General features: G+C 44.4%; 1 protein-coding gene, 1 non-coding gene and 1 pseudogene across 5 annotated transcripts; all 3 read left to right on the top strand.

The window, feature by feature from the left end:
* The first annotated feature begins 314 nt into the window (after nt 1-314).
* Nucleotides 315-24,478, top strand: SNX5 (sorting nexin 5). Of its 4 annotated transcripts, XM_055130857.1 has the most exons (15): nt 315-449; nt 691-773; nt 10,915-11,019; nt 14,174-14,284; nt 15,420-15,541; nt 16,267-16,390; nt 18,156-18,251; nt 18,914-19,019; nt 19,102-19,177; nt 19,975-20,014; nt 20,111-20,197; nt 20,551-20,595; nt 21,798-21,957; nt 23,039-23,124; nt 23,699-24,478. In XM_055130857.1, exons 2-15 carry the CDS (start codon nt 723-725, stop codon nt 23,747-23,749), a joined length of 1,260 nt encoding a protein of 419 aa, XP_054986832.1. In that variant the 5' UTR covers nt 315-449; nt 691-722; the 3' UTR covers nt 23,750-24,478. The 4 variants fall into 4 exon arrangements, 3 of the variants coding, with proteins under 3 accessions (XP_054986832.1, XP_054986831.1, XP_004614459.1); XM_055130856.1 differs by lacking the exon at nt 315-449 and having other exon boundaries at nt 492-773; XR_008629167.1 differs by lacking the exons at nt 315-449; nt 23,699-24,478 and having other exon boundaries at nt 488-773; nt 20,546-20,595.
* Nucleotides 6,107-6,340, top strand: LOC129404062 (small nucleolar RNA SNORD17). The gene has a single exon (XR_008629660.1). It is a non-coding gene; the product is annotated as a small nucleolar RNA SNORD17 (small nucleolar RNA).
* LOC129404050 (small nucleolar RNA SNORA48) lies at nt 12,402-12,542 on the top strand (annotated as a pseudogene).
* Nucleotides 24,479-24,952: the final 474 nt, after the last annotated feature.

Genomic DNA, 24,952 nt, shown 5'->3' with positions numbered 1-24,952 from the left:
AGGTGCGAGGCCGGGCCTGCGCGGACAGACGTGCCCGGGGAGCCCCCGCGATTCGCTTAGCGCCCGGGCCGCGGAGGGCCTCCCGGGACCCGTACTTTCATGGGTCCCGCGCTTTGGGCTCGAGCGAGGCCCCGCCCGCGCGACGACAGTCCCGACAGGCACCGCGACGCCGAGGGCCCGCCTTGGCCCCTCTAGGCCAGCCGAGACCTCCAGAGGCGGGTGGGCGTCCCTTCCGCCGGGCGCCCCCCCTTATCGCGCTACTTCATGCTCGCGAGATCTCGCTCACGTCACAGCTCGCCCGCCATTTTGGAGCCGGGCGCGGTCATAAATTCTCGCCGCCTGGGCGCGCGTTCTTTTCAATTGATGCGCGTGGTGCTGGGAGCGTGTCACACCTTCGTCTCCCGGTCGCGATCCGGCGGTCGGTGGTCTCCGCGCGGCGCCGAGCAAGGGTAGGCCCCCGGCTGGTGTCTTTCTTTTTTTTCCTTTTTTTTAGATTTTCTTTTTGCCCTGCTCCAAGATGGACGGCCCCGGGGACGGGGGAGGCCGCCGTGGGGGAGCACGTGGCGCGCCGGCCGCCGGCCGCGGGGCTGCTGGGACTGCGGCGGGGCCGGAGGCGGCGGAGGCGGGGCCGCGGCCGCCCGCGAGAGGCGCCCGGACGGCGGCGGCCCAGCCTCTTCTCTCCTCGCGCAGCGCGGCGGCCCCCGCCCGAGGCCCGCGTCGCCATGGCCGCGGTTCCCGAGTCGCTGCAGCAGCAGGACGAGGATCGCAGCAAGGTGAGGCCCCCGCCCCTCGGGTTCGGGCCGGGAGGCTGGGCTGGCTGCGGCCCGGCTCGGGTGCTCTCACGGGACGGCCCCGGGGGACGGGCGCAGAGAGCCGGGAGAGCCGAGGGGATCTCGTGTTTCGGGTCCCGGTTCTGGGGTGAAGCCCAGGCCCTGCCCGAGTCGCCCCCGCCCGCCGCTCCCGCCCGGGAGAGGAGTCCGCGCGGGGAGAGGCGTGTCAGTCACTCGTGCCGCCAGCCAGTCTCCTCGATTCCCTCCCCCCCCAAATTTCGGGGGTTCCCATTAAGTCGGGAACCTCGGCTTTATAAAGCCGAGGGCCCCGAGGTGGGAGTTCTGCAGTCCCCAGTAGGTGCGCAAGTTCTGGAGGGTTGCTGGGTGCCCCCCCCCCCCCCCCCCAGCCTCTCGATGTGAATGATCTCTGGCCTCCCAGTCTTGAGGTCCCAAACGGAGCTAGTAATGCTGGCTGACTCGGGAGACTGGCCAAGTGAAGATGTCTAGACAGCCTTTCTGCTCTTTTATCTTTTCCTTTTTTTTTTAATTCCGCGTGTTTCTCGGTAGACGTTGGTAAGGAGCCCGTTGCACTGTGTGCAGAAAATGGGGAAAAGTAATCACGAGTGTTCGCACGTTCAGCATACTAAGCTGGTATGGCATGTGTGGAAGTGGTCTCCGACTGCAAGTTGCAGGAACAGTTGCCCTTTGGGAGGGGCTTGCGCCGAGGACTGCCATGCAGGGCTGGGCCAAGCAGGGTTCAGAACGCTGTTGGATGCAGCGTGTGCGGGGAGTTCGGGGCTTCGCTCCATCCGGGGAACGGGAGATGGTTCCCCTCCCACCCCGGGGAAGGTAGTTCCCCCTTAGAGGCCGAGCTGGAGTGAAGCGGGAAGGCTGCTTGCCCTCCTCAGACCCCAGGGCGCGAGTGCCCCGTGTGATCCCCGAGTTCAGAGCCCTGTGCACCACTGGGTATGACTGCCAAACACCAAAAAAGTTGAGCTGCCCAGCAGGAACTTAACTTGATTCAAGGTTGTGGTTATCCAAAAGGAAGTCAGCGCTTCAGCTCACCTTTCTATTACTGAAATAACTCCACCGTCGCTCTGATTCTCCAAAATTGGGCAATCTTCTGTGGGGGTGGTGTGAGCCACACCCTGAGCTACAGGGTGGGGGTTGCCATGCTCTGCTGGAGCAGGGCGGAGGGGTGGATGAAACTAGGGCCTCCTGTCTACAAACTGGTGATCTGATGGTAGGCTCCTTTCACTGCCTTTTTACTAAAAAAGGAACTAGTGGAAACTCATGCATGCTTTCATTTTGCTACCTGAAACTTGATAGAGTCTAGATGATTTTTACCATTCACCAAAAGGGAGTAAAAGTGTGAAGTAGCAGAATACCAGATGTCCTTGTATCTTCAGTGATAGGTCTTTGTTAGTGCACTGACATTAATGGGGTGTGGCGTGCCACGCATGAACCCAGAGTCTCACAGGGAAGGCAGGTCCTCGACAGCTGAGTTACCTGCAGTCCTGTTCCCAGAAAATGTCTTTGGTTTTATTTTTCTGGTGCTTCAGAGTTTTTTTCCCAGCTTTGTGCTCTGGAATCTCAAGCGCTGGCAGTTCAATAGGATTCTAAGCTTTGCACACCAGCCCTTTCAACTCTTCTGGCCTCATAAACTTTCTTTGTACCAAAATGAGTTTCAACCTAGTCGTTTGGATGTTCCATAAAGATAAGAGTTCTTAAGATTCTTCAGGATTTACTAAAAATGTAAATTCAGCAAAACTGTAGTATGGCCCATAACTTATGATCTGAAACTGCCTACTATGCTGAAAAAACAATTTAGAGAAGTTGCTTGCTTAATTTGGGGGGCCCCCAGCTTCTCCCAGATCTGTGCGCAGGAGTTGTTCCTTGGTTTATTCAAGATACATGTATAATTAATGTATGGGAGCTCGACCCCAGCTCCAGCACGTGTATGTACATACTAATGGTAAGTCTCTGATCCTTAGTTTTTTTTGGGGGGGAGGGGTCACAACCGGCGATGCACAGGGGTTACTCCTGGCTTTGCACTCAGGAATTACTCCTGGCGGTGCTCAGGGGACCATATGAGATGCTGGGGATCGAACCCGGGTCGGCCGCGTGCAAGGCAAACGCCCTCCCCGCTGTGCTATTGCTCCAGCCCCAGATCCTTAGTTTTTAAAAGATTTTGGACCACACCTGGTGGGGTAAAGGAGGGACAATTTGGGGTCAGAACAAAGAAGGGTCTCTGACCCTTTAATATTTAAAATGGCCCTACTGATGAAAATGATTTGTTTCTGGCCTAGGATGTGACTCAGAAGTGAAATGTTGGCCTTGAATGTGTAAAGCCCTGGGTTCCACCTTCTGAGGAAAAGAAAATTGCAAATATTCAACTTTAGGAGAGTTGTGCCAGGTCTAGTGTCTGAATTAGATTGAGATCAGAGATAGTACAACTAGCAACATGCTTGCCTTGTTCCAACTAGTCTTAACTACCTAGCGGCATCCCATTTTCTGAGATACAGCATTGTTAAAATCTCTTGGACATGTTTGGTTTTGGAATAAGGTTTTGGCCTTTGAGCCGTCAGAAACATTGTTCTATGGTCTTTTGTGACCACTACATTTCCAGTTCAGATGATCAAGTTGATTGGCTTCTAAATTGCTATTGAAGTTGTTAGTGCTAGGTAAAGCACTTGATCTGAAAATATTACAACTTGGTATATAGTTTCAGTTTGGGGGCCATGCCCTCATGGTTTCTTGGCTTGAACCTCAGGGATCACTCCTATCAGGGCTCTAGGGACCATATGGACGCCAGGAATTGAACCCGGGTGTGCTACAATGCAAGGCAAGTGCTTTGCCCACTGAACTCTCCACTGGATTTATTACCAGCTTGTTACAAGAGACTTGGGTGAATGGTGTGGTGGTGTGGGTTGATTAGCCTGAGACCCAGTTAGTATTGGTTTATATTTTTGCCTGTACTCTTGTTTTTTCAGTTGACCAGAAACATATCAAGGCAGTCCCCAACCTGAGTTCCAGATCTGTACGGTGTCTTCAGATTCCTACCTGAATAGTACTTTAGCAAGTCTGTTCACTTTTTTTTTTCCCAGTAGGAAGGGTGGGGTGTCTGTCTTACAGAGTTTTCTGCATTTTTGAGATCTAAGTTATTTTCACTGAGATGAAGTGACAAACATCTAGTGTATAACTTGAAGTCTTTTTCAACTGAAGGGTATATATTGAAAAAATACAAGTTACTGTGGTGAGGAGTGTATGCAGTGCCAGGGATTGAGTTCATAGCCTTGCACCTGCCAGCCATGCATGCCACCATTTAAACTCTCCCCAGCCCTGCTTCAAATTCTGGCTTGATACTTTGGGGCTGTGGGGTGGGAGTGGGCAGTGGTGCTGTCGGACCATTGGCCTGGTGCTCAGGAGCTGTGTGCTGGAGAGTAAGTTGGGGTTGAAGCACCTTAACCCCTCTGGCTTCCTTGTGTGTTGAAAGGTTTAGCACGGCACCAGACTTCCTTTTGTCAGATGACCTTTGGTTTAGAGTAATGGTTAAAGTATGTGATGGGAAAAAATTATTAAAGGGTGTGATGTTGATGGCTCCAGATTGTGTTGCAGATTAGTGGCTTGTTTCAAGAATTGGGGTGTATATGGCCACCATGCCTGGTTATGCTCAGGCCTTATCCCTGGCTCTGCATTCAGGGATCACTCTTGTGGAATTTGGAGAACTTACAAGGCAGTGTTTGTGCCTTGTTAGGAGTTCAGTGTTCATTGCAAGGGTGGGGGGAGGGGCCTTGGAGTGTGTTGGGCCACACCTGGTGGTGCTTAGGGGCTTACTCCTGGCTCTGCCCTTGTCACTCCTGAAGGGTCCAGAAGGTGGTGGGGATGGAATCCAGGCTAGGAAGACACCCGGTCATACCCACTCCACTAGCTCTGGCCCCAGGAGAGCTTAATTTAAAATCCTGTCCTTTTTTCCTCTTAGTGCAGGAAATTCAGTCCAGCCTCACATATAAAGCCTGCGCTCCATCTTGTAGCTGAGCTATGCCTGTATCCCCCTCTTTTTTTTTAAAAAAAAAGTTTTTGTGTATGTTTATTTGCTCCTGGTTTGGGGGTCCACACCTGGAACTGTCACTTCTGGTGAGGCTCAGTGGAGTGTCAGGGATTGAACCTGGGTTTTCCACTGGCTGTGCACAAGACAAATGTCTTAACCCTTGTACTATCCAGGTCATGACAGATTAGTATTTGGATCAGAAATGCTAGAACCATTTTCTAAACAGTAGCAATTTATTCTTTAAACAATTTTTGGTTTATTAAAGGTTTTGAAGGATCAGTATTTGGGAGGGGCATTCCCCAAGTTTCCACAAAGAAAGGCAAGGGAATATTCAAAGGATGTCATTGTAATCTCAGTGTCGAAGTACTCTAGTATTAAATCAGGGACCTAGTTATTATAGTTTCAACTCTGGGGTGGGGGAGGAGGTTATCAGAGCACTCATAGATAAACTGAAATCTGACTGCATTTATAGAAAATCTTAAATTGGATGTCTTGTATTTGGAAGAGGCACACCCAAGTGATCAAAACCCAGAGCTGAAATGGGGTCAAATCTCAGGCTTCCACATAGAAAGCAGTTTTCAATCCTGGTCCCCGGTAGATCACCCGCCGCCAAAATAGTGTTGGAATGACCTTCACTATTCTGGCCATGTTTGGTGTATTTGGTTCTTATGTGACTTAAGTTTTTGTTCTTTTCATAGAACATGTACTGAGTTCCTGATAAACTTTTAATTTTCTTTTTGTGTCACTGGCCGATGCACAGGGGTTACTCCTGGTTTTATACTCAGGAATTAATACTGTGGTGCTCAGGGGACCCTCTGGGATACTGGGAATCGAACCCCTGTCAGCCACATGCAAGGCAAATGCCCTACCCCCTATATTATCACTCCAGCCCCCTGATAAACCTTTTTTAAGAAAGGGGGAGATGGAATGAACAAAGCAGGTGGTGTCGCTTCCATTCACTCCCTAAGGTGTTTTAGGGGGATCTTGTGATGCTGTTGTTTGAACCCAGGCCTTCTTGAAAGCAAAAGCAAGCCCTCAGCCCATTGAGATTTTGCTCAGGCCCCCAAATTTAGTTTCTCTTGCATCTCTTTTCTCTGTGTGGCAATTCCCACTAAGATTTCTATACTGTGAAGTTACTAGAGGTATGTAGTTCAACCCGTTTGTTTTGTGAACTCAAAATAATCTAGGTATCTAAGAGTTAGCTGGTTTTCTTGCGATATTATTTAAGGCAGTAATTTAATCCGTTGGATTTCATATTGGGATTTCTTCATGGACTTGCAGCCTTGTGAAATGATGATTCAGTTTATCCATTCGCTGAGTACGCAGTCACTGATCTTCTTCCAAGCCTCAGTTCCCGTTCTGGGAACCTGAGTCTACGCAGCCTCCAGTTGCCTTGCAGTCTGTAGTGTTCTACTGTGGACAGCTTGTGTGTTGGTGGCTGCTGGTAAGATGGTTGGTGTCAGCAGGGATAGGTCCTCCGGGTCCCATCTCACTAAGATGAGTGGTGAAATCTGATCACTTGCTGCACAGCCCTGTGGAATTTTTTTTTGGTTTTTGTTTAAACTTGAATGTTAGTAAACTTAAGGTATAGAAGTCTTGGTTCTATTCCCGTGAAGGAATTGAAGTGAAAACAGCCAGATACTGGAAGGGAAGAGAACCAGAAGACTTTGGGGCTGGAGGAGTAGAAAGAAAGCTCTTAAACACTTTGCTGTGAGTTGAAACAGTTAAAACTAATGTTTCATATTTATCCTGTGAAGCTGGATTGCAAAACTAGGACATTTGGTATCTGCAGCAGAATTATTTTGGATTGTGTCCTTATCTAATTTTGGACAGGGTTAAGATATGCATACCTTTTGTTGCATCCTGTTTTTGAGTAATGCTGGCAGTTTTTTCAAAGCATTCACATTTTGTAGAAACGGGGGCTTCATAAAATCTGTGACAGTTATGTGTGTAGTGGGATGTAGTCCTTCGTCTGGGAAGGCTGCTTCAGTTCTGCTGGCTCAGGAGACCATAGGTGGTCAGATCTTAATTGTCCCCCCTTCTCTCTGGGTCTTTGTTTTAGCAGGATAAAGGATATCAAAGTATAATCCTTAAGAGAAACAATTTGAAGGAATGACACTGGAGTGTGTAAGTAGCCAGTTTCTTTAAATGCTGTGCAGAGATGGAATCCAGGCTTCATGCATGCCTTGCAAAACTTTACCTCTGAGCCCTATCCCTGGCCTGTGAGTAGACTGGGAGGAGGCCACACCCTGCTGTGCTGCCACTTATTTCTTGGCTCTGCTCTCCAGGTGAGTCTTGAGAAGGCCCGGGAGGCCATGTGAGTGCAGAAGACTCTCAGGCTCTACCTCTCTGGCCCCAAGAGCAGACTCCCAGTTTGATTCTTACTGTAAGTGACTTAGGGAGCTGGGAAACAGACTACTACAGGTCGAAGTTGGATGTGCTTGGTTCTGACTTATATTTGATCAAACCAGCCATTATAGGTAATTTTCATATCTGGTCTTAGTGTCGACTCAGCAGAACAGAGCTTCTTAAAATTAGGGTATAAAGGTATGTGCCTGGGGAAGAGTATACAGGAGGTTCACCCGCTGCATATACCCTCCAATCTGGCGAGTTAATGAACAAGTAATGTGGCATGGGGCATTGGTTTTGTTGAGTAAGCAGAAGGACCTCTGCTGAGCTTTTAATCACGCTTCAGAGTACTTCCAGATGGGGTGAGTGCTGACTTGGATGCTTTAAACATTTCACAACTTGACTCTGATCTGTTTCATTATCTGAAGATATAGAAGAAATTTTAGTTAGCTTAACTATCTACCTACCACCCATTGAGTTGGATAGCTTAGTTCGATGTTTCCTAACCAGGGGCCATAATAAGTAACTTCTTGTAGGCCCCCAGGATATTTCAGTGGGGCCATAGGTGGAAATTGTGTGTGTGGGGTGAGGGGAGACATAGCATACTAGGGGCAACTAGCAAGAAAACAAGGTCGCATTGGGGTCATGGTTGAAAAAGTTGAGAAACGCCAGGCTAGGGCATCAGAATTAGTACTCACCATTATCCCTTTTCAGACAATTCTCTTAAACCCTCTGCAGATTTGTCTCCTTATTTAGCTCTTTGAGGTTTGACTGTCATGTTAGTTGGTCAGATTTTTGTTTCAATGTCTATGATGATTAATATTTCCCTAAAATGATTATTGCTTGGTACCGGGGGCAGTGTGTCAACGCCACTAGAAGATGGATCCAGCAAATATGGTAGGAACATCACCTCGGGCTTGTCCTATGACTTGTCCTCAACTTCCCACCAGGTTGCCCCCTTCTTCCTGGCTCAGTTCTTAGATGTGGGGAATAGGGGTGGCCAATTTTTCTCAGTAAAATTCGAGATTTTTTTTTTTCCTTCAGATTTCCTCCCTTGGCAGTGGGGACCTGGTAATACAGTGGAAATCAGACCTGGGGGCGCTGTACTGAGCTGGAGGACTGTGTGCTGAGATTCAATGTATTGCCTCCTCACACAGGCTTTTTTCACTGTTGCGTTTGCACAGGATAAAATTAATGGAAGCAAGGAATGAAGCTTTTTATCAGAAATGTTCGTTAAAGTCAGCATTATGATAAAAACGAAGAATCCTTGAACTTGAGGTTTTTTTCTTTGTTTGCCAAGTTCTAATAAATAGACATGTGAAGATAATCACAATTCAAAGGAATTACTCAAGTTTATCTGGAAGAAGTATTGGTTGAAATGTCAGTGACTCATGTTATCTTGTGCTGACTATAAAAACTTGAAGCTTCTCTTAGAGGAAAACCAGTTAGGTTGAATTTAAACCTTTTCTTCATCATAGTGCTAAAGAAAGAGAAAAACTGACAAATTTCTAGAATGTAAGAGAAGTGCCATGAAGCCCTAATGGTTATTTTTTATACCTGATTGAACCATTTATTCTATTTTTAGAAGGACACTTCCTCAGTCCTGGGTGTGGAACTTTATTTTTTAAGAAAGAATTTGGAGGAAAATCATTTGGAAATGTCTTAGTTCCTGTTCTCTTATCCTCTTAACTATAGTCTTTACTTCGCATTGCTTGATAATCTAGAGCATTATTCTTACTTTAGCACTATTTTACATTTAAGATGAGAGGAAGGGGATGGGAGAAGCTTACCCTGCTCATTTGTGTCAAACCTTCATACTGATAGCAGCTTTTTGGCTCTGAGAATTCAAGGTTGTAAATTTTAAGTATGATAGATATTACTAGCCACAGTTCTTACAACCCGATTCTTCCTGTTTTTAAACAAGCAGGACGGGGTTGGGTATTGGCATTCTGAAATTATAGTTCTTAGAATCAGTAAATTTGACCTGCAGAACCATAGCAGAATTCTTTCTGTTAAGGCCCTCCCCCCCCCCCTTTGTGGGTCATATCCAGCGATCCTCCAGGGTTACTCCTGGCTCTGCACTCAGAAATTGATCCTGGCGGTGCTCGGGGGACCATATGGGATGCTGGGAATTGAACCCAGGTTGACCTTAGTGCAGGGCAGATGCCCTGCCCACTGTGCTATCGCTCCAGCCCTGTTAAGGCCTTTTTTAGTTATATATTTGCCTCTTGTTCTATATCATATTTTTGAAGCAGTAACTAAATATATGTCTGTTCGGGTGGTTTTGTGTTTTTTTTTGTTTTTTTTTTTGTTTTTAAGTAAAAAGCTGCCCCATGCAGTAGACCTGGTTCTAGAGGGGCATTTGGGATCCAGAGCCATCTCGGCCACATGCTGCTCTCAGATCTCATGAGTCTCTGAATCATGGCACTTAAGTGGTTCCCAGAGGCAATTCTTAGGCCTGACTGCCAGGAAACCGGAAGGGTGGGGAGGTGGGGGGAGCTTGCCCATCCCCGACTCCAGGTGAAGACTGGAGTTTTCAGTCACTACTCCCCCTTACTTAGGTTTTTCAGCAGATTCATTCTCATGCATGGAGGTATTCAATCTCATGGGGGGGTCTCTGAATGAAGGTCAGTGAAGGTTGGCCATGAGCGTGGAGGTGACTGGCTTCTGCCAGGGTTCATTTGGGCAGGCAGAGGGACACATCTGCTCCTATCTGAGGTGCTCCAGTGAAATCAGCCTGGCGCGGAGTGGGGAGACATCTCTGGCGTGTGTGTTGCTCTCCTCCGAGATTCATTTCTGAGTCTCTGAATCATGGCCGTTAATGTGCTTAAATGTCCTGCTTTTGTTCTCTTTCAAGATTTCTGTGTTTCTGAAACAAGGTGGATAACAGCTTGTATAGCAGAGCCGGGGGTGGTATGTGTGAGCATGACTCTTTATGCCTAACTTTGGCTGTTTAATTTCTTAGGAAATCAATTATTTCTTGGGGTGAGCAGATAACCATTGGGCTATACTAGCACGCGACAGGGACGAAGGGAGAAGTTACTGACGCCTGCTCGAGCAAGCAAATTGAAGATCAACGGGATGACGAGTGGTACAAGTGACAAGAATTTCTTAGGAAACTTCGTTCTGAGTTGTTGGGGTCTGGCCAGAGGCACAGCGGCAATTTGGGAATCAGGAAGCCTGAAGGCACCACCACCAGGCTGCTGATGTTGCTCCGCAGGTTCTGGTTGACCTGCTGACAGTGCCGTAACCCCTCTAGATGTGTCACTGTCACTGTCATCCCGTTGTTTGTCAGTTTGCTCGAGTGGGCACCAGTAACGGCTCCATTGTGAGACTTGTTACTGATTTTGGCATATAGATATATATTTAAAATTTTACTCTAACCTGAAGGTTACTGAAGTTTTTGGTTAATTTCATTGTTCGTGGTGCATATTCTATAGCTTTTTAGATTATGAGGCTATCCATACACTAGAGGTTCCAACATAGTTTCAGTTATTTCAACTGACTCTTTTAAGTTGTCTTGGATAGGCTGCTTTTTAATATACTAGTTCTGTGTTCAAAGAACACTTTTGAGGGTGGGCTATACCTGGATGTGCTCAGGGGTCTAATCCTGACTGCATCGAACTGGGGTCAGTCATGTGCAAGACCAACTCCTTCACCCCTATTCAGTCTCTGCAGCCCCTTGAAAAATACTTCTGAGGACTACAATAAATTTGAGGCTAATAGTCCCAAAATATATTTCAGCTGAGATCTGTGTCTGTGGACCTGAATGTTGACCCCTCACTTCAGATTGATATACCTGATGCCCTCAGTGAGAGAGATAAGGTGAAGTTTACAGTGCACACCAAGGTAAGTGACAAAATGACTTGTTATATAAACAATGCCTCGTTACTCCCTTTTTCTTCACAGTGGATATGAGGATAGACTTACTGAAGTGATTATTGTTTAATTGCAGTGTGGCACTACTGCTCAGAGAACTTTTCTGATCTTGTTTCCACATTTCTACTCTAGTGTGGGCCCTCAGTCTGTGGGCTGTGCTGATAAGAATTGGGAGCAGACCTGGAGGTGAGATTTAGGTGGTGCCACCAACATGTATACAGATATAAAATACTCCATGTTTGTATTTAAACTGCAACTTTGAAATTGTTTGAATCTTTTTGTATATTGAAATTTTCAGAATCAGTTGTTGACAGGAACATTTTCAGCCTTTTTCTTTTTGTGTGTGTGCCGAAATATTTTTAATTCTCCTGGGTACCTAAGTAGGAGTGGAATTGCTAGCAGTCTTATTCCTAAAACTGCTAAATTTTTGTCTCCTCTCTCCTGGGGCAGAGAGTAGTGAGAGCCATAATCTGTTTTTTTTTTGGGGGGGGGGGGTTTACACCCAGTGATGCTCAGGGGTTACTCCTGGCTGTCCACTCAGGAATAACTACTCCTGGTGGTGCTCCGGAGGCCATATGGGATGCCAGGGATCAAACCCCTTGTGTGTAAAGCAAGTGCCCTCCCGCTGTACTGTCTTTCCAGCCCCGGAAGTTAGTATATTAACTTTCAATACTGAAAATGGAATCCAGTGCCTTACGTATTCCATGCACAAGCCATGGATTGTGCAAGTGAGCTAGATCCCTGGGCTCTGCAGGGGGTTCTTTTTCAAAGTGACTACCATTTCCCACTCACTCTTGCTGTGGACAAGGGTTCTGCCCTTGCTACATCCTTACAGAACTAGTCTGACTGATGTTAATCATTCTGGGTGTGTGCGGTGGTACCTCACTATAGTTTATTTTGCATTTCCCTTACTAATGTGGAGGTCTATGTTTTGTTTCTGCGTGTGCCTTATAGCCATTTAGTGAGATCTCTGCATCTCTTTTCTCATTCTCAGTGGTGCTGATTGTCTTCTCATTGGGTTGAGATAATTCTTTGTATTTTGGAGATGGTCCTTATGCAAATGTTTCTTCCAGTAGATGGCTTGTCTTTGAATTACAAATATTTTCATTTTCACAAAGTCCAGTTTGTCATTAAGAGAAATAGTGACTCAAGTGTTAGCTATTATATCTAAGAACTCTTCCAAATGAAGGTTACAAATATTTTTCTCCCATTTTTCTTTAGGTTTATAGCTTAAGCTCCCACTTTTAGTCCATTTTGAATTCATTTTTGCATGTAGAGAACCAGTTGTCTTCAGTCCCATTTGTTAAAGACTTTCCTTACCCTCTGGTAATTGCCTTTGAGACAGCCATGAAAACCCCTGGCAGCGGGCTAAGAGACGCCTCACTGGTGGTGTTGTTCTTATATCTGTCAGGGGCAAAGCAGTTGGTCCTTTGTTCATCCTAGCTTGTTGCCTGGGTTGGTGGCCAGAGCTATTTCATGCTTGGGGCACATAAATTTAAAAAATATTTGCCATGAATCAGCCATAAATAGAAAGATTTTTATCTGAAACCTCAGTTTTTGTTCCTTACCTCTGGTAGTTGTCATTTGTATCTTTTTCCTTTCCCTTTTATCTTTGCTCAGTGTATTGAAAACATCATTTTTGTCAATTTTTATTTAGAAGTGTGTCGTTTCATTTCCACATAATTGGGGATTTCCCAGGTGTTTTTCTGTTGTTAGTCTCAGCCTTTCTTTACTGCTAGTTAAAATACTGAGTCGGGGCTGGAGCAATAGTACAGCAGGTAGTGCATTTGCCTTACACGTGGTGGACCCAAGTTCAATCCCTGGCATCCCATACGGTCTCCTGAGCACTGCCAGGAATAAATAATTCCTGAGTTCAGAGCCAGGAATAACCCCTGAACATCACCAAGTGTGACCCAAAGAGCAAAAAAAAGAAAAAGGGAAAAATGAAATACGTCTCATCGTAGGCATTGGCGTTTAGTTTTCTCCTTTGTAGTGGAGGCCTCAACCAGTGAAATTGAGCCTGGCAATGTCCCATGTGACAGTTGCTTGAGGCTGCACACCGGATTGGGATTGTTGTCGGTCATGCATGCCTGGCATGCGCATTTAACCTTTGTATGATCTCCCTGGTTCCTGATTTTCTCTCTCTCTCTTTTTTTTCTTTCTTTGGGTCACACCCAGCGATGCTCAGGGGTTACTCCTGGCTCTGCCCTTAGGAATTATTCCTGGTGCTGCTCAGGGGACCATATGGGATGCTGGGAATCGAACCCAGGTCGGCCGCGTGCAAGGCAAGAGCCCTACCCGCTGAGCAACAGCACAGCACAGCCCCCTGATTTTCTCTTAATGCTTTATGATATCCTATTATACTATTACCCTGTTTCACACTTGGCGATGCTCAGGGCTTACTCCTGGTAGGATTTGAATCCAGGTTGGCTGTTCAAGCACCCTATCCTGCTATACTGTCACACTGGTCCTTTTTTGCTTATTGAAAAAGTAGGTACTTGTTTAACTCATTGATTATTGTGCATACCACCATTGTGGGGATTTTGGTGGTGTTTGTTTTTTTTTTCTTATTGAGTCACACCCATCGATGCACCCTGGCTCTGCACTCCAAAATTACTCCTGGCAGTGCTTGGGGGACCCTATGGGATGCCGGGAATCGAACCCAGGTCGGCCGCATGCAAGGCAAACACCCTAACCGCTGTACTATCACTCCAGCCCCATACTGTGCATACCCACACTTCACTGTGGCTTAATTAACACTGGTTGCAGCGCTTGTGAAGGTGTTAAAGTAAATGACGAACATAATTTGAATTAAGTAGATGGATGCTAGAGCATTTGATCTATGCCATTCCAGAATTTTAATTATCATGTAGTCTCTAAATTCCTCTCATTTGTTTTCTTTTATTACTTTGGTAACCATGAAAATAATTTTTTTCTCAACATCATGTTGACTCTTAGCTATAACTTTCATATATATTGTGGGGAGGTTGGTTTTTTGTTCCTTACTGGATTTTATTAATGTTTTATTCAGAATTTTCTCATAGAAACCATACAGGACACATAAGCCAAGTGACTTGATCTAAAAAGGGTGTTTATCAGATAACTTTCACTTTTTTCTTTACAGACAACTCTGCCCACTTTTCAGAGCCCAGAGTTTTCTGTTACAAGGCAACATGAAGACTTTGTGTGGCTGCATGACACTCTCATTGAAACTTCGGACTATGCAGGGCTTATTGTAAGTGCATCTTGGAAACCAATAATGATTGGTGCTTTTTCCTTACAGCCTTGCTGTATACATGTCACTGTCATCCCGTTGCTCATCGATTTGCTCGAGTGGGCACTGGTAACATCTCCATTGTGAGACTTGTTACTGTTTTTGGCATATTGAATATGCCCTGCCCACTGTGCTATGGCTTCAGCCCTGCTGCGTATATAAAGAGACTTATTAACTTTTTAATTGAGAGAACTGTCAGATTTCATTAGTCAGCAAAGGTGTTTGAGCTGTTAGTGAATAGATGAAGCATTTTACATTATAGAATGATAAATTGTTGAGCATTTTAAGTCTTAACTGTCTGGAAATGGCATTTCTTTGATGTTTTCTTGGGTATCAAGCATAAATAATTGTTAGGAAAAAACTAACTTGGTGATGATATGGTGACTCTTAAGCCTGGTAGTCTTGCCCAAAGAGGAGAAAAGGAGGCATTAATATTTCGACTTAGACCTTGAGAGGGAGCATGAGGCTGGTTGATTTTGGACCATACTCTGCATTCCTCAGGGTTCACTCCTGGCAGTTCTTGAGACCATGTGGAGTGCCCAGGATTGAACCTGGGTTGGTAGTGTGCAAGGCTCTCTGCCCACTGTACTACCTTTGGCTCTCTGTTTCCTTCCCTTCATCCCTGGCCCCTCCCCGTAGCGGCATGAATTGAGCCCAGGGCCTCAAACATGTGGGGTAAGGGTAGAAAGTGCCTTTATTGCTGAGGATATGCTGAGTCTCTGGCATGCAGTGCATGTGGGAAACAGCCCATTCAGCCATTTCCTATAGACTATGTTGGGTTTTTTGTTTGGCTTTGGTTTGTTTGGGGTCGTGTCCAGCAGTGCTTGGGGGCCACTCCTGATAGTTGTGGTGTAAGTAGTGCCAGGGATCAAACCAGCATCTGCTATGAATGGTCCCATAGTGAATAAACAACAACTGGTTGTAGTCAATACATGCTGTTTTGTGGGGGATTGGAGCAGGATGGGCAGGGGGGGTGGGGGAGCGGTCACATTGTTAAATTTTTATATAGCACCCTTGGGTTGATAGCTGTTTATTAGCTATCTAGAAACATCATTGCTGAGACAAACCACTCATGGGTTATCTGGCGCTGTTGTAGATACCCCCAGCTCCAACAAAGCCTGACTTTGATGGCCCTCGGGAGAAGATGCAGAAACTGGGAGAGGGTGAAGGGTCTATGACCAAAGAAGAATTTGCCAAGATGAAGCAAGAGCTGGAAGCGTAAGTGGGGTTTCTTGATGGGACATTCTGTATTTTGAGGAATAGCAAAGTATGATGTATGCAGAAATGAAGGAACCTAACGGCTAATATTTCAGAATATACTTACCTTATTTCTATCTGCTTTATTTATTTGGTAATTTGGTGTTTGGATCACTCTTGACTCAGGACCACAGGGGGTGGTGAGGAATAAACCTAAGTCTGCTGTATGCTACAAAGTCATGCCACCCACCCCTTCTTCCACTAATAATATATCAGTATCTAGCTGCTCCTGTAAACTTATCTTCAGTGCCCAAGCCCGTTTAGAGTCTGTGGTCACCATTTTTAAAGTAACCATGACTCAATACAAATTTAACAGTAAAAGAACTGGCTTCGCTCATATTTTAGCACCCATTTCCCCTTCATCTATTTTAAATGATCTGTTTGGGTTGACATCTAGAATGAGAGAAAGCTGCTTTATTCTTTAAATAATCTGTGCTATGTACTGCAGAATTAAGCATGGTTTTGTTTTTTTTGAAAGAATCTAAATACCTCTAAGTTTGCAATTTAACATGCTTTTTCATGAAATTTAGTTACACCATCACTTTGTCTCTTTGTTGGCAGTGGCCTCAATAATACCAAAACATTTATTGCTGTTATTTTGTGGCATTAACAGAACAGTGTTGTTACACTGCGCACGTTGGTCATGATTGAATGATGCCAGCTAAGCCTTGTGCTTTCTCTTTCAGTGAGTATCTCGCTGTCTTTAAAAAGACTGTTTCCTCACATGAAGTTTTTCTTCAGCGCCTCTCTTCACACCCTGTTCTCAGTAAAGATCGAAACTTCCATGTGTTTCTGGAGTACGATCAAGACGTAAGGCACTTCTGTTTTTGTTTACTCGAACCCACTCAGATGCACAAGATTATTTACCACTGGTGGTGCTGGGGGTAGATACTTTGTACCTGGGATGTACCTGGGATATACCTGTTCAGGGCGGCTTGCGGACCAGGTATAATATGATTCTTGCTTTGCATGTATAAGATGCTGGCTTTAGTTCTTGGAATCATGAGTCGTGTGTGCCCTCTATTAACAGTGATGACAAAAGATTGTACTTTGGGAGGTGGGCTGGAGAAATAATAGGGGTTAAGTTTGACCATTGATCCCTATAGCACTGCATATGGTCATCTAAACACTGAGCCGGTTGGGTTTTTTTTGTTTGTTTTTTGTTTTTTTTTTTTCCTTTTTGGGTTACATCCAGAGATGCACAAAGGTTACTCCTGGTTCTACACTCAGGAGTTACTCCTGGAGGTGCTCAGGAAACCATATGGGATGCTGGGATTCAAACCCGGGTCGGCCGCGTGCAAGGCAAACTCCCTACCCTCCAGCCCCAATACTGAGCCAGGATTAAGCTCTGAGCATCTCTGGGTATGGCCCAACTCTCCCTCAAGTATTTTTGGGGTTGGGGAGGTGAACGTATTCTATAAATTAATTCTTAGGGATGGTCACTCCTCCAGTGCTGGGGGAATGCTAGGGAAACCCCATGCAAAGCAAAAAGCTTGCTCTACTATCACTATGTCCCTATATTTTATTTTGCTTTGGGGTCACACCAGACGGTGCTCAGGGCTTACTCCTGGCTCTGCCCTCGGGGATCATGCCTGGTGGGACTCAGGGATGGGGTGCTGGATTGCATCTGAGTTGGCTATTTGCTGCAAGGCAAGCACCCAGACCGCTGTACTAGAACTTGGCCCCTGATACTTTTCTAAAGTGTTAACTAATGAAGTTTTTGGTGTTTTATCATTTCCCGATAAAAATGCTGACAGTCCATATTAAGATACCAAGTTGCAGTGAGAACTGTTGGTTTCTTTTTATTTTCTAACTTTACTTTGAAATAATTATGGTGTCATTGGAAGTTGTAAATGGTTCCAGGAACTCTTCACGCTGCTTGTGGACTGCTTCTGCTCCAGGTTGAGTGGGGGTGGCCCTTAGAATGCTCAGGGACTTGGGTGCTGGAGCAGACATTGGGCTTTGATCCAGAGCTTACACTCTAGCCCTTTGAGCTATTCTTCCGTCCCCAGGTGTGGCTCCCCCTCCCCCCTTTCTTGTGTAGATGCCTTTTCTCCCTGCTTTGTGTATTCTTAGCATAATCTAAAACTGATCTACATTTATTTTCTTTCTTGCTACCTTGTGACAGGGTGGCTTTCACCTGGTAAAGCTTGTAAGTCACTTCCATCATGGCTTAGGAGACCATGCAGTGCTAGGGACTGACCCCAGACTTTCTGCATGCATGTGCTTAGTCCTCTGAGAGATGTCTCTTCCTTTCGAGAGGAACAGTGAGTGTGTGTCCATGCGCACACGTGTGTGTGATTTCTTTTTACTTAACATGATACCCTTCTAGTTTGAGTTTAATAGCAGGATGAAGATAATTCTAGGGAATATAAAAGCCACAGTCAAAGTTTTTCAGCATCATTGACATTTAGAATTATAGTCTATGTTCGTTTTAGGTATTTAGATATTTTAGATCTGGTTTTAATGGCATTCAAAATATCTGTATATATCTTTCTATACTAGTAAATATTATTGGATATATTTAGACTTCTCATGTAACCTAGAAAAATAAATGCCATAAACTATTTTTCAGCTAAGTGTAAGGCGGAAGAATACTAAAGAGGTGTTTGGTGGCTTTTTCAAAAGTGTGGTGAAAAGTGCAGATGAAGTTCTGTTTTCCGGAGTTAAGGTAACTGACTTCCTTATTTTAAGAAAACTTGACTGGAGAAGGGTTATTGGGCCACACCCCAGGGTTACTCTGGTTTGGGGGCAACTTAGCCTTAGTTAACCAGGGTTGGCCACACATGCAAGGTAAGCATCTTGAACATCCTGCCCGAAAGGAAGTTCTTGGTGTCTTTTGTGCTGTGCACATCCTTAACCCTTGCCTACCAAGCAACTAATATTTTTGCCTACTTGGATCAATCAAACCACAACGTCCCACTGCCACTCTAGAGTATCCTAGACTAAACAGCGAACCCACTGGACTGAACCAGTGTGGATGTGGAATTGGTGTGTTTTAGAGGATATTTCTGAATGGCATGTGTAAATGGTTCTTAAAAGGGTTGACATTTTCTGTCAATGCAGTTTTTCCTTAACTTGGGTAGGAAGTGATATCTTACTTTGCTTTTCCCTCTTGTAGAGGTTAGACTTAATAATGAATTTATATCTACTTGTGTTCTTTTGGGGGGGAGGGGACCAGATCTGGCAATGGAGGGATTGCTCCTGGTGATTATGTGAGGTGCTGGAGATCAAACCTAGGTCTACCACCTGTCTGCTGTGCTCTCTTCTCTTTCCAGTCACTTGTATTCATGTTCTTGAGTTTTGCTTCTTAATTTTTATTCTCCCTTATAGGAGGTAGATGACTTCTTTGAGCAAGAGAAGAATTTTCTCATTAACTATTACAATAGGATCAAGGATTCCTGTGCAAAAGCGGACAAAATGACCAGATCTCATAAAAGTAAATACCACTCATCCAGTAGTCCTTTAGTTTCAGTAATGTACTAACTCAATCAAATGAGCAACTGTCCTTGTTTATACAGATGTTGCAGATGACTATATTCACACTGCAGCCTCCCTGCATAGCCTGGCTTTAGAAGAGCCCACTGTCGTTAAAAAGTAAGTTTTTGTTGGAAATGTTGCCCCCTTTAACCAAGGTTACTGGGCAATATTAAAAATAGGAGTGATTGTGTGTGTTTTTTGTGTACACTCATCTAGGTTATATAGTAATCTGGCACTAAAATGTATATTAGTTCAGATCTTTGGAGGTAGATCTCCAGGGTGTCACACCTGGCTCAGGGATTACTCCTGGCAAGGCTCAGGACCATACAAAGAGGTTAGATCATGTTATGGAGGTGGTAGGCATAGTGTGATGTCTCTAGTGTGATTCTCAACTTGCTTAAAGGATTAGGCTGGAAAGAGAGTACAGTGGGTAGGGTGCTTGCTTTGAATGCAGCCAATCATCCTGAGCAGTTCTAATTGAGACATTCTAGTACCTAGATTTAATATAAAACCTAGATTCGGCTTTGGAACATACTTTGTATGTAGGTCTGGGCTAGTACCACGTGGTCCTGTTCCTATACTCCTCTGTTCCCTAACCGCTACCACCCCCAGTCCCAAAATTTGTTGTATGGAAGTCAGGCCAATGGCAGAAGCAAATGAAGTTCGTGATTGCAGCTTTGGAACACACCTTGATTCTTACTAGAACCTGACCTTGGTAAAAAGGATTTTGGCATTAGTACTGTCTTGGATACATCAAAATGGTTCACTGGACATCGAAACAGGAAAACTCATGAATATAACATTGTATATGTTGAGTTTTGTGGCCATCTTCTCAGTTGGACTGAGAAGTGGTGAAAGTAGACTAGGACTTGTGAATCTGCTCACTCTTATAAAGATCATGTGTATATTTTCAGGTATCTGTTGAAGGTTGCTGAGCTATTTGAAAAGCTGAGGGTAAGGATTTTTATGATCTCAATCAGTACAACATTATAGATTTGACAACATTATAGAATTCTGCTTACGCTATTCTTTTTTACTGTTTTTTAATAGAAAATAGAGAGCCGCGTGTCCTCAGATGAAGATTTAAAGCTAACAGAGCTCCTTCGATACTACATGCTTAACATAGAGGCTGCTAAGGTAAGACAAGATTTATTACTGAGGGCATGGAGGAGGGGAGAGGGTCACACTTGTAGTTCAGGGACTGCTGCCTCGGTGCTGGAGATCAATCACAGGCCTTCGGTCTAGCCCATTAAACTCTTGAGCTCTCGCGCTCTCGTCGTTCTCTCTTCTGTTGAATCACTGAATTACAAAGATATTTGTGATTGAATTTTTGGTATACAATTTTTAACTGCTCAGTAATAAAAAGGATCCTCCTAGCTATGGTTCATGGCAGGCCTAATGTTGAGGTGTTTTTTCTCTTTCTCCTCTCCTTTCCCTTTTTCCGCCCTCGTTCACCCCACTTCTCTCACCCTTCTGGTCCACCAGTGCAGTCCTACAAGGCCATGCCCAGCAGGTATTCTAGGAATTTTGTCCAGGTAATTATCTTTTGGGTCAAACTAGCAGTTGCTCATAGGCTATTTGGCTCTGCTCAGAAGTGATCCTTGGCGATGGTTGGGAGGGATTGTACGTGATGATACTGGGGATTCAAAGCAGGGCTGACCACACGCCAAGGCAAGTGTCTTAACTTTGTAACTCTTTGTCTGGCTCTGTCAAGATTGAGTGACATGCTTTTTGGGGAATTGTATCTTTGGTTTGTATTACTTGAGAGCAGTGGGTTCCTGGTACTGGATTAAAGTGGATCATAGTTCACTCAGACTTGACATGATTCAGAAAATCTGTTGACATGATTCACAAATGGTTTTAGGTAAATTTTTCACTGAATTGTAGTCTTAAAGTTTTATAAAGGAATACTTAACAAAACCAGTGGTAAGCAGAACACTGTTGGAAATGAATTGTTCATTCTATCACTGAGTTAAAAATTTTTTTTTCTGTCCCTTCTCAGTTTTTATTTTAGGTTTTTGGGTTACACCCAGTGATGGTCAGGGATCACTCCTTGTTGGTTTGGGATTGTATATGGTGCCAGGGGTTGAACCTGGGTCAGCCGCTTACAGGGCAGACTCCTTGTAGTTTTTTTTTTTTTTTTTTTTGGGTCACACCCAGCGATGCTCAGGGGTTACTCCTGGCTTTGCACTCAGGAATTACTCCTGGCAGTGCTTGGGGGACCATATGGGATACCGGGGATAGAACCCGGGTCGGCCTCGTGCAAGGCAAACGCCCTACCCGCTGTGCTATCGCTCCGGCCCCTCCTTGTAGTATTAATGCTGAGTCCTGGAAAGACTTTCTTTAGTGTTCACCATAGGGAATTTTATTTTTGAACACCCTACCCCCTATTCCCAAATTTTTTTGTCCTACTCGAATCTTGAGATTTGAACATGTCTTGTTAAATCTCCAGCACTGCATGACTAGGATTAGCCTTTTGGCCTTTTGTACCTTGAGCACTCCTGGGGGAGCTCTAGGAAAAACGCTGGTCCTGGCCAAATCTTATTTAAAGGAGAACATGGATATAGTATTAGATCTTTCCTATCCCTTAACATTGTAGTTCACATAGTCCATTAGCACTGGGGGTTGGGTAATTTATTAGGGTAGTATACTCTGTTTAAAGAATAATTCTCAGGTGAGCTACAAGTCATACCTATTGTTAAAGTGGTGTTTTTTGTTCTTTTTATAACTTTCTCAGGATCTTTTATATAGACGCACCAAAGCCCTCATTGACTATGAGAATTCAAACAAAGCCCTGGATAAAGCTCGACTGAAAAGCAAAGATGTCAAGCTGGCTGAGACGCACCAGCAGGAATGTTGCCAGAAATTTGAGCAGCTCTCTGAATCTGCGAAAGAAGGTTTGAGACTTTTTCAAGTTTTTGCTATTTTGAAATTAATTCCAAGCTTATTGAGAGGAAAGGTTGCATAGATAGTTCAGAGGCAGTCTGCTAGGTTTCTTCTCATTTTATTCTCTGATCTAGTAATATTTACAGCTATCAGATCCAGTCTAGGATTGCGTTTTATTATTATAGCTTTGCTCTCAAACCTTTAGGACCTTTTCAGGAGTGGGGGGTTGGTTTTCTTTTGAAAACAGAATGCAGAATTTGGGTTGGTGTATCTCAGTCTTGCCTAAAGTGGATGCCTCGGTGTGCCCCCTTCTCTTCCCCCACTGGAATGATCCAGCGTAGAGGTACAAGCTTCTGGTGCAGTGCATGCTATGGAGGTGGTGATTGTGACTTAGGAGTTGGTGGGTATTTTTTTCTGTAAGGGGGTAATAGGTCAAGTTTAGGGACCCGTGTTCTTCCCTGGTGAATTGAATAGGTTAACAGCATCTTTCCAAAAGCCTATACCACAATTTATAACCCTTGAGAAAATTGAGGCTAGGCCCAAATTTCTGTACTTCATACTTTCTGCCTAGACTTCTGATAATGGTGATGATTTATTATTGCTATTTTAAAATTTGGGGGTGGGCTCCATACCCAGCAGTGATTAGGGTTTACTCCTCTCTACTCGGGTCACTCCTAACAGGGCTGGGGGACTGACCATACAGGGTGCCAGGGATCGAACCTGGGTCGTTCTTGTGCAAGACAAACACCCTCCCCGCTGTGCTATGGCTCTGGCCCCACTAGTGTGTTTCTCAGTTGTCTCAGTTCTTAGATCACTAGTTGGGTTGGACTAGGGCCCCACCCTTAAGGAGGGGAATGGGGGAGTCATCTGTACCTAGAGATAAGGACAAAGCTGCTTACATTCTTCAGGGAGCCCATGGCCATTTAAAGACAAAGCTTAATACATACTATGATATCTGATACTTACCTTAATTGCAGAGATAAAAATAGAAAATGGGATGTATCAAGGTTTGGGAGTACTTTTTTTTGTAATTAAAAATAAAAAGTGAAGATGAGAATTGTTGAAAGTTTCCTGGTTAACTTTATTTTGTAGAATTGATCAATTTCAAACGAAAGAGAGTGGCAGCATTTAGAAAGAATCTAATTGAAATGTCTGAACTGGAAATAAAGCATGCAAGGGTAAGTTACGCCTAAAATCTTTAGGACTTATTTAAAGTTATTTTCCAACTCACTTTGCCAGTGTCATCACGTACGAGATCTGCCACTATAGTTTTCTATAATTAGATAGGGATTGCATGCTGGAGGTGTTTGCTTTAGGACCATACCTGTTGATACTCAGGATTATACGGGTTGCAGGGATTGGATCTGGGTCAGCCATGTGCAAGGCAAATGCCCTACCTGCTGTATTTTGAAATGTGTATATTGCACAGATCTGAGGAAATTGCTAGAATGAAATTGAGCTGTGTGTGGGGGGAGGCGGGTATGCCTCATAATTCCATTTGTTATTTAATGGAGAAAAGCCTATAGGGGCTGGAGAGATAAGACGGTAGGTAGGGTGCTTGCTTTTTACACATGAACCATTGTTTGATCCCAGCACCCAGTGTGGTCCCTAAGACCACTGGATGTGACCAGAAAGCATGGGGGGGAAAGCACCCATTTTGTGTACAACCTGGATTTGAATTTATTCTTGGTGCTCTGGAGGAAGTGTTTAGACTTCAGAGCTCATTTATCTGCTTGACCTGTTTTTTTCCAGAACAACGTTTCCCTCTTGCAGAGCTGTATTGACTTGTTCAAGAACAACTGATCTGCATCTTCTGCGTGAAGGACACGAATGTGAAAGAAAGCTGGCATCACTTGCACTTAAATCATTACCACAGGAGATTTACTACTTTTTAGTTTAAAATTATGTGAATAAATACTTTGATTTCTAAAAATCTTAACATTTAACCATGTTGGTTTTACAAGTATTTCTATTGCCTGCTATTTGGACTTAACTAATCTTTCTTATGCATTTAATACCTCAAAGTGGACAGACTTTAAATACTGGGTTTTCCTGCTGTTTGTCTTTAGTTAGAAAGGATTTGGGAAAAATGTGCCTTCTTGAGAAACAAGTATTAGGAATTTTCCGGCACATACTTGTCTCACTGTTTTATGTGTGCCCATGTTGCTACAAACCTTGCTACTTTTACTTCAGGGTGGTTGCCAGATTTCAATAAGATTCATTCAGCTGCTTGTTAACAGGAAACATTCCATTCTCAGGCAGATTTTCTCCTTAGTCTCATGGTTCTTTAGTCACCCAAGTGTTTTTTTACTATTAACATCAAGAAAGTCTCATTTATCTTTATATACATCCTTTGCAGCTCCATTTTTGTAGTTGGAATATAAGTATTTGATGGGGGGTATTAAAAATGAAAAAAAACATGGCCTTCTGAAGGTTGTCAGATCTACATTAAGATGTAAACTCTCCCTGATGGAATGTGTTATGTTTGGATTTTTTAATATAAAATATAATAAAATAATAAATCATGCTTTCTATATGGTGTGTTTTGTGGACGACAAGGCCAGATACGAGTATGAGCCAAGACTTGCAGTTGCAGTTTCCTTTGGCAGAGAAAAGTGCATCTTCACATTGAATCCTTTGGGCCTACGTTCTGAACTTAGTGTTGTGTTGTCACACCTGGTGGGCCCAGGGGACCATAACATGTGGTGCTAGGTATAGAACCTGGATCATAGTGTGCAAAGCCTTATTCTAGTCCTCAGTCTGGTACTCCCTCCTTGGTCCCTAAACTTAACATTTGTTTTGGGGCCAAAATCTGGCAGTGCTTGGGTTTCTCCAAGCTCTGCCCTTGGATCATTGCTAGCAGGCCTTGGGGTACCTTATGTGTTGCCTTGAATCAGATTCTTGCATACAAGGCAAATAACCTATCCACTGTATTCAAGGTCTAAACTTAACATTTTAAGGACTATAGGCTATTGTTTTCTAGGTACTCAAATTGTTGGCTCATGA

Source organism: Sorex araneus, chromosome 3 (genome assembly GCF_027595985.1).
Source record: "Sorex araneus isolate mSorAra2 chromosome 3, mSorAra2.pri, whole genome shotgun sequence".
In the NCBI taxonomy this organism is placed as follows: Eukaryota; Metazoa; Chordata; class Mammalia; order Eulipotyphla; family Soricidae; genus Sorex; species Sorex araneus.
Note: the sequence above shows the minus strand (reverse complement) of the source record. Positions and strands in the feature narration are given on the sequence as shown.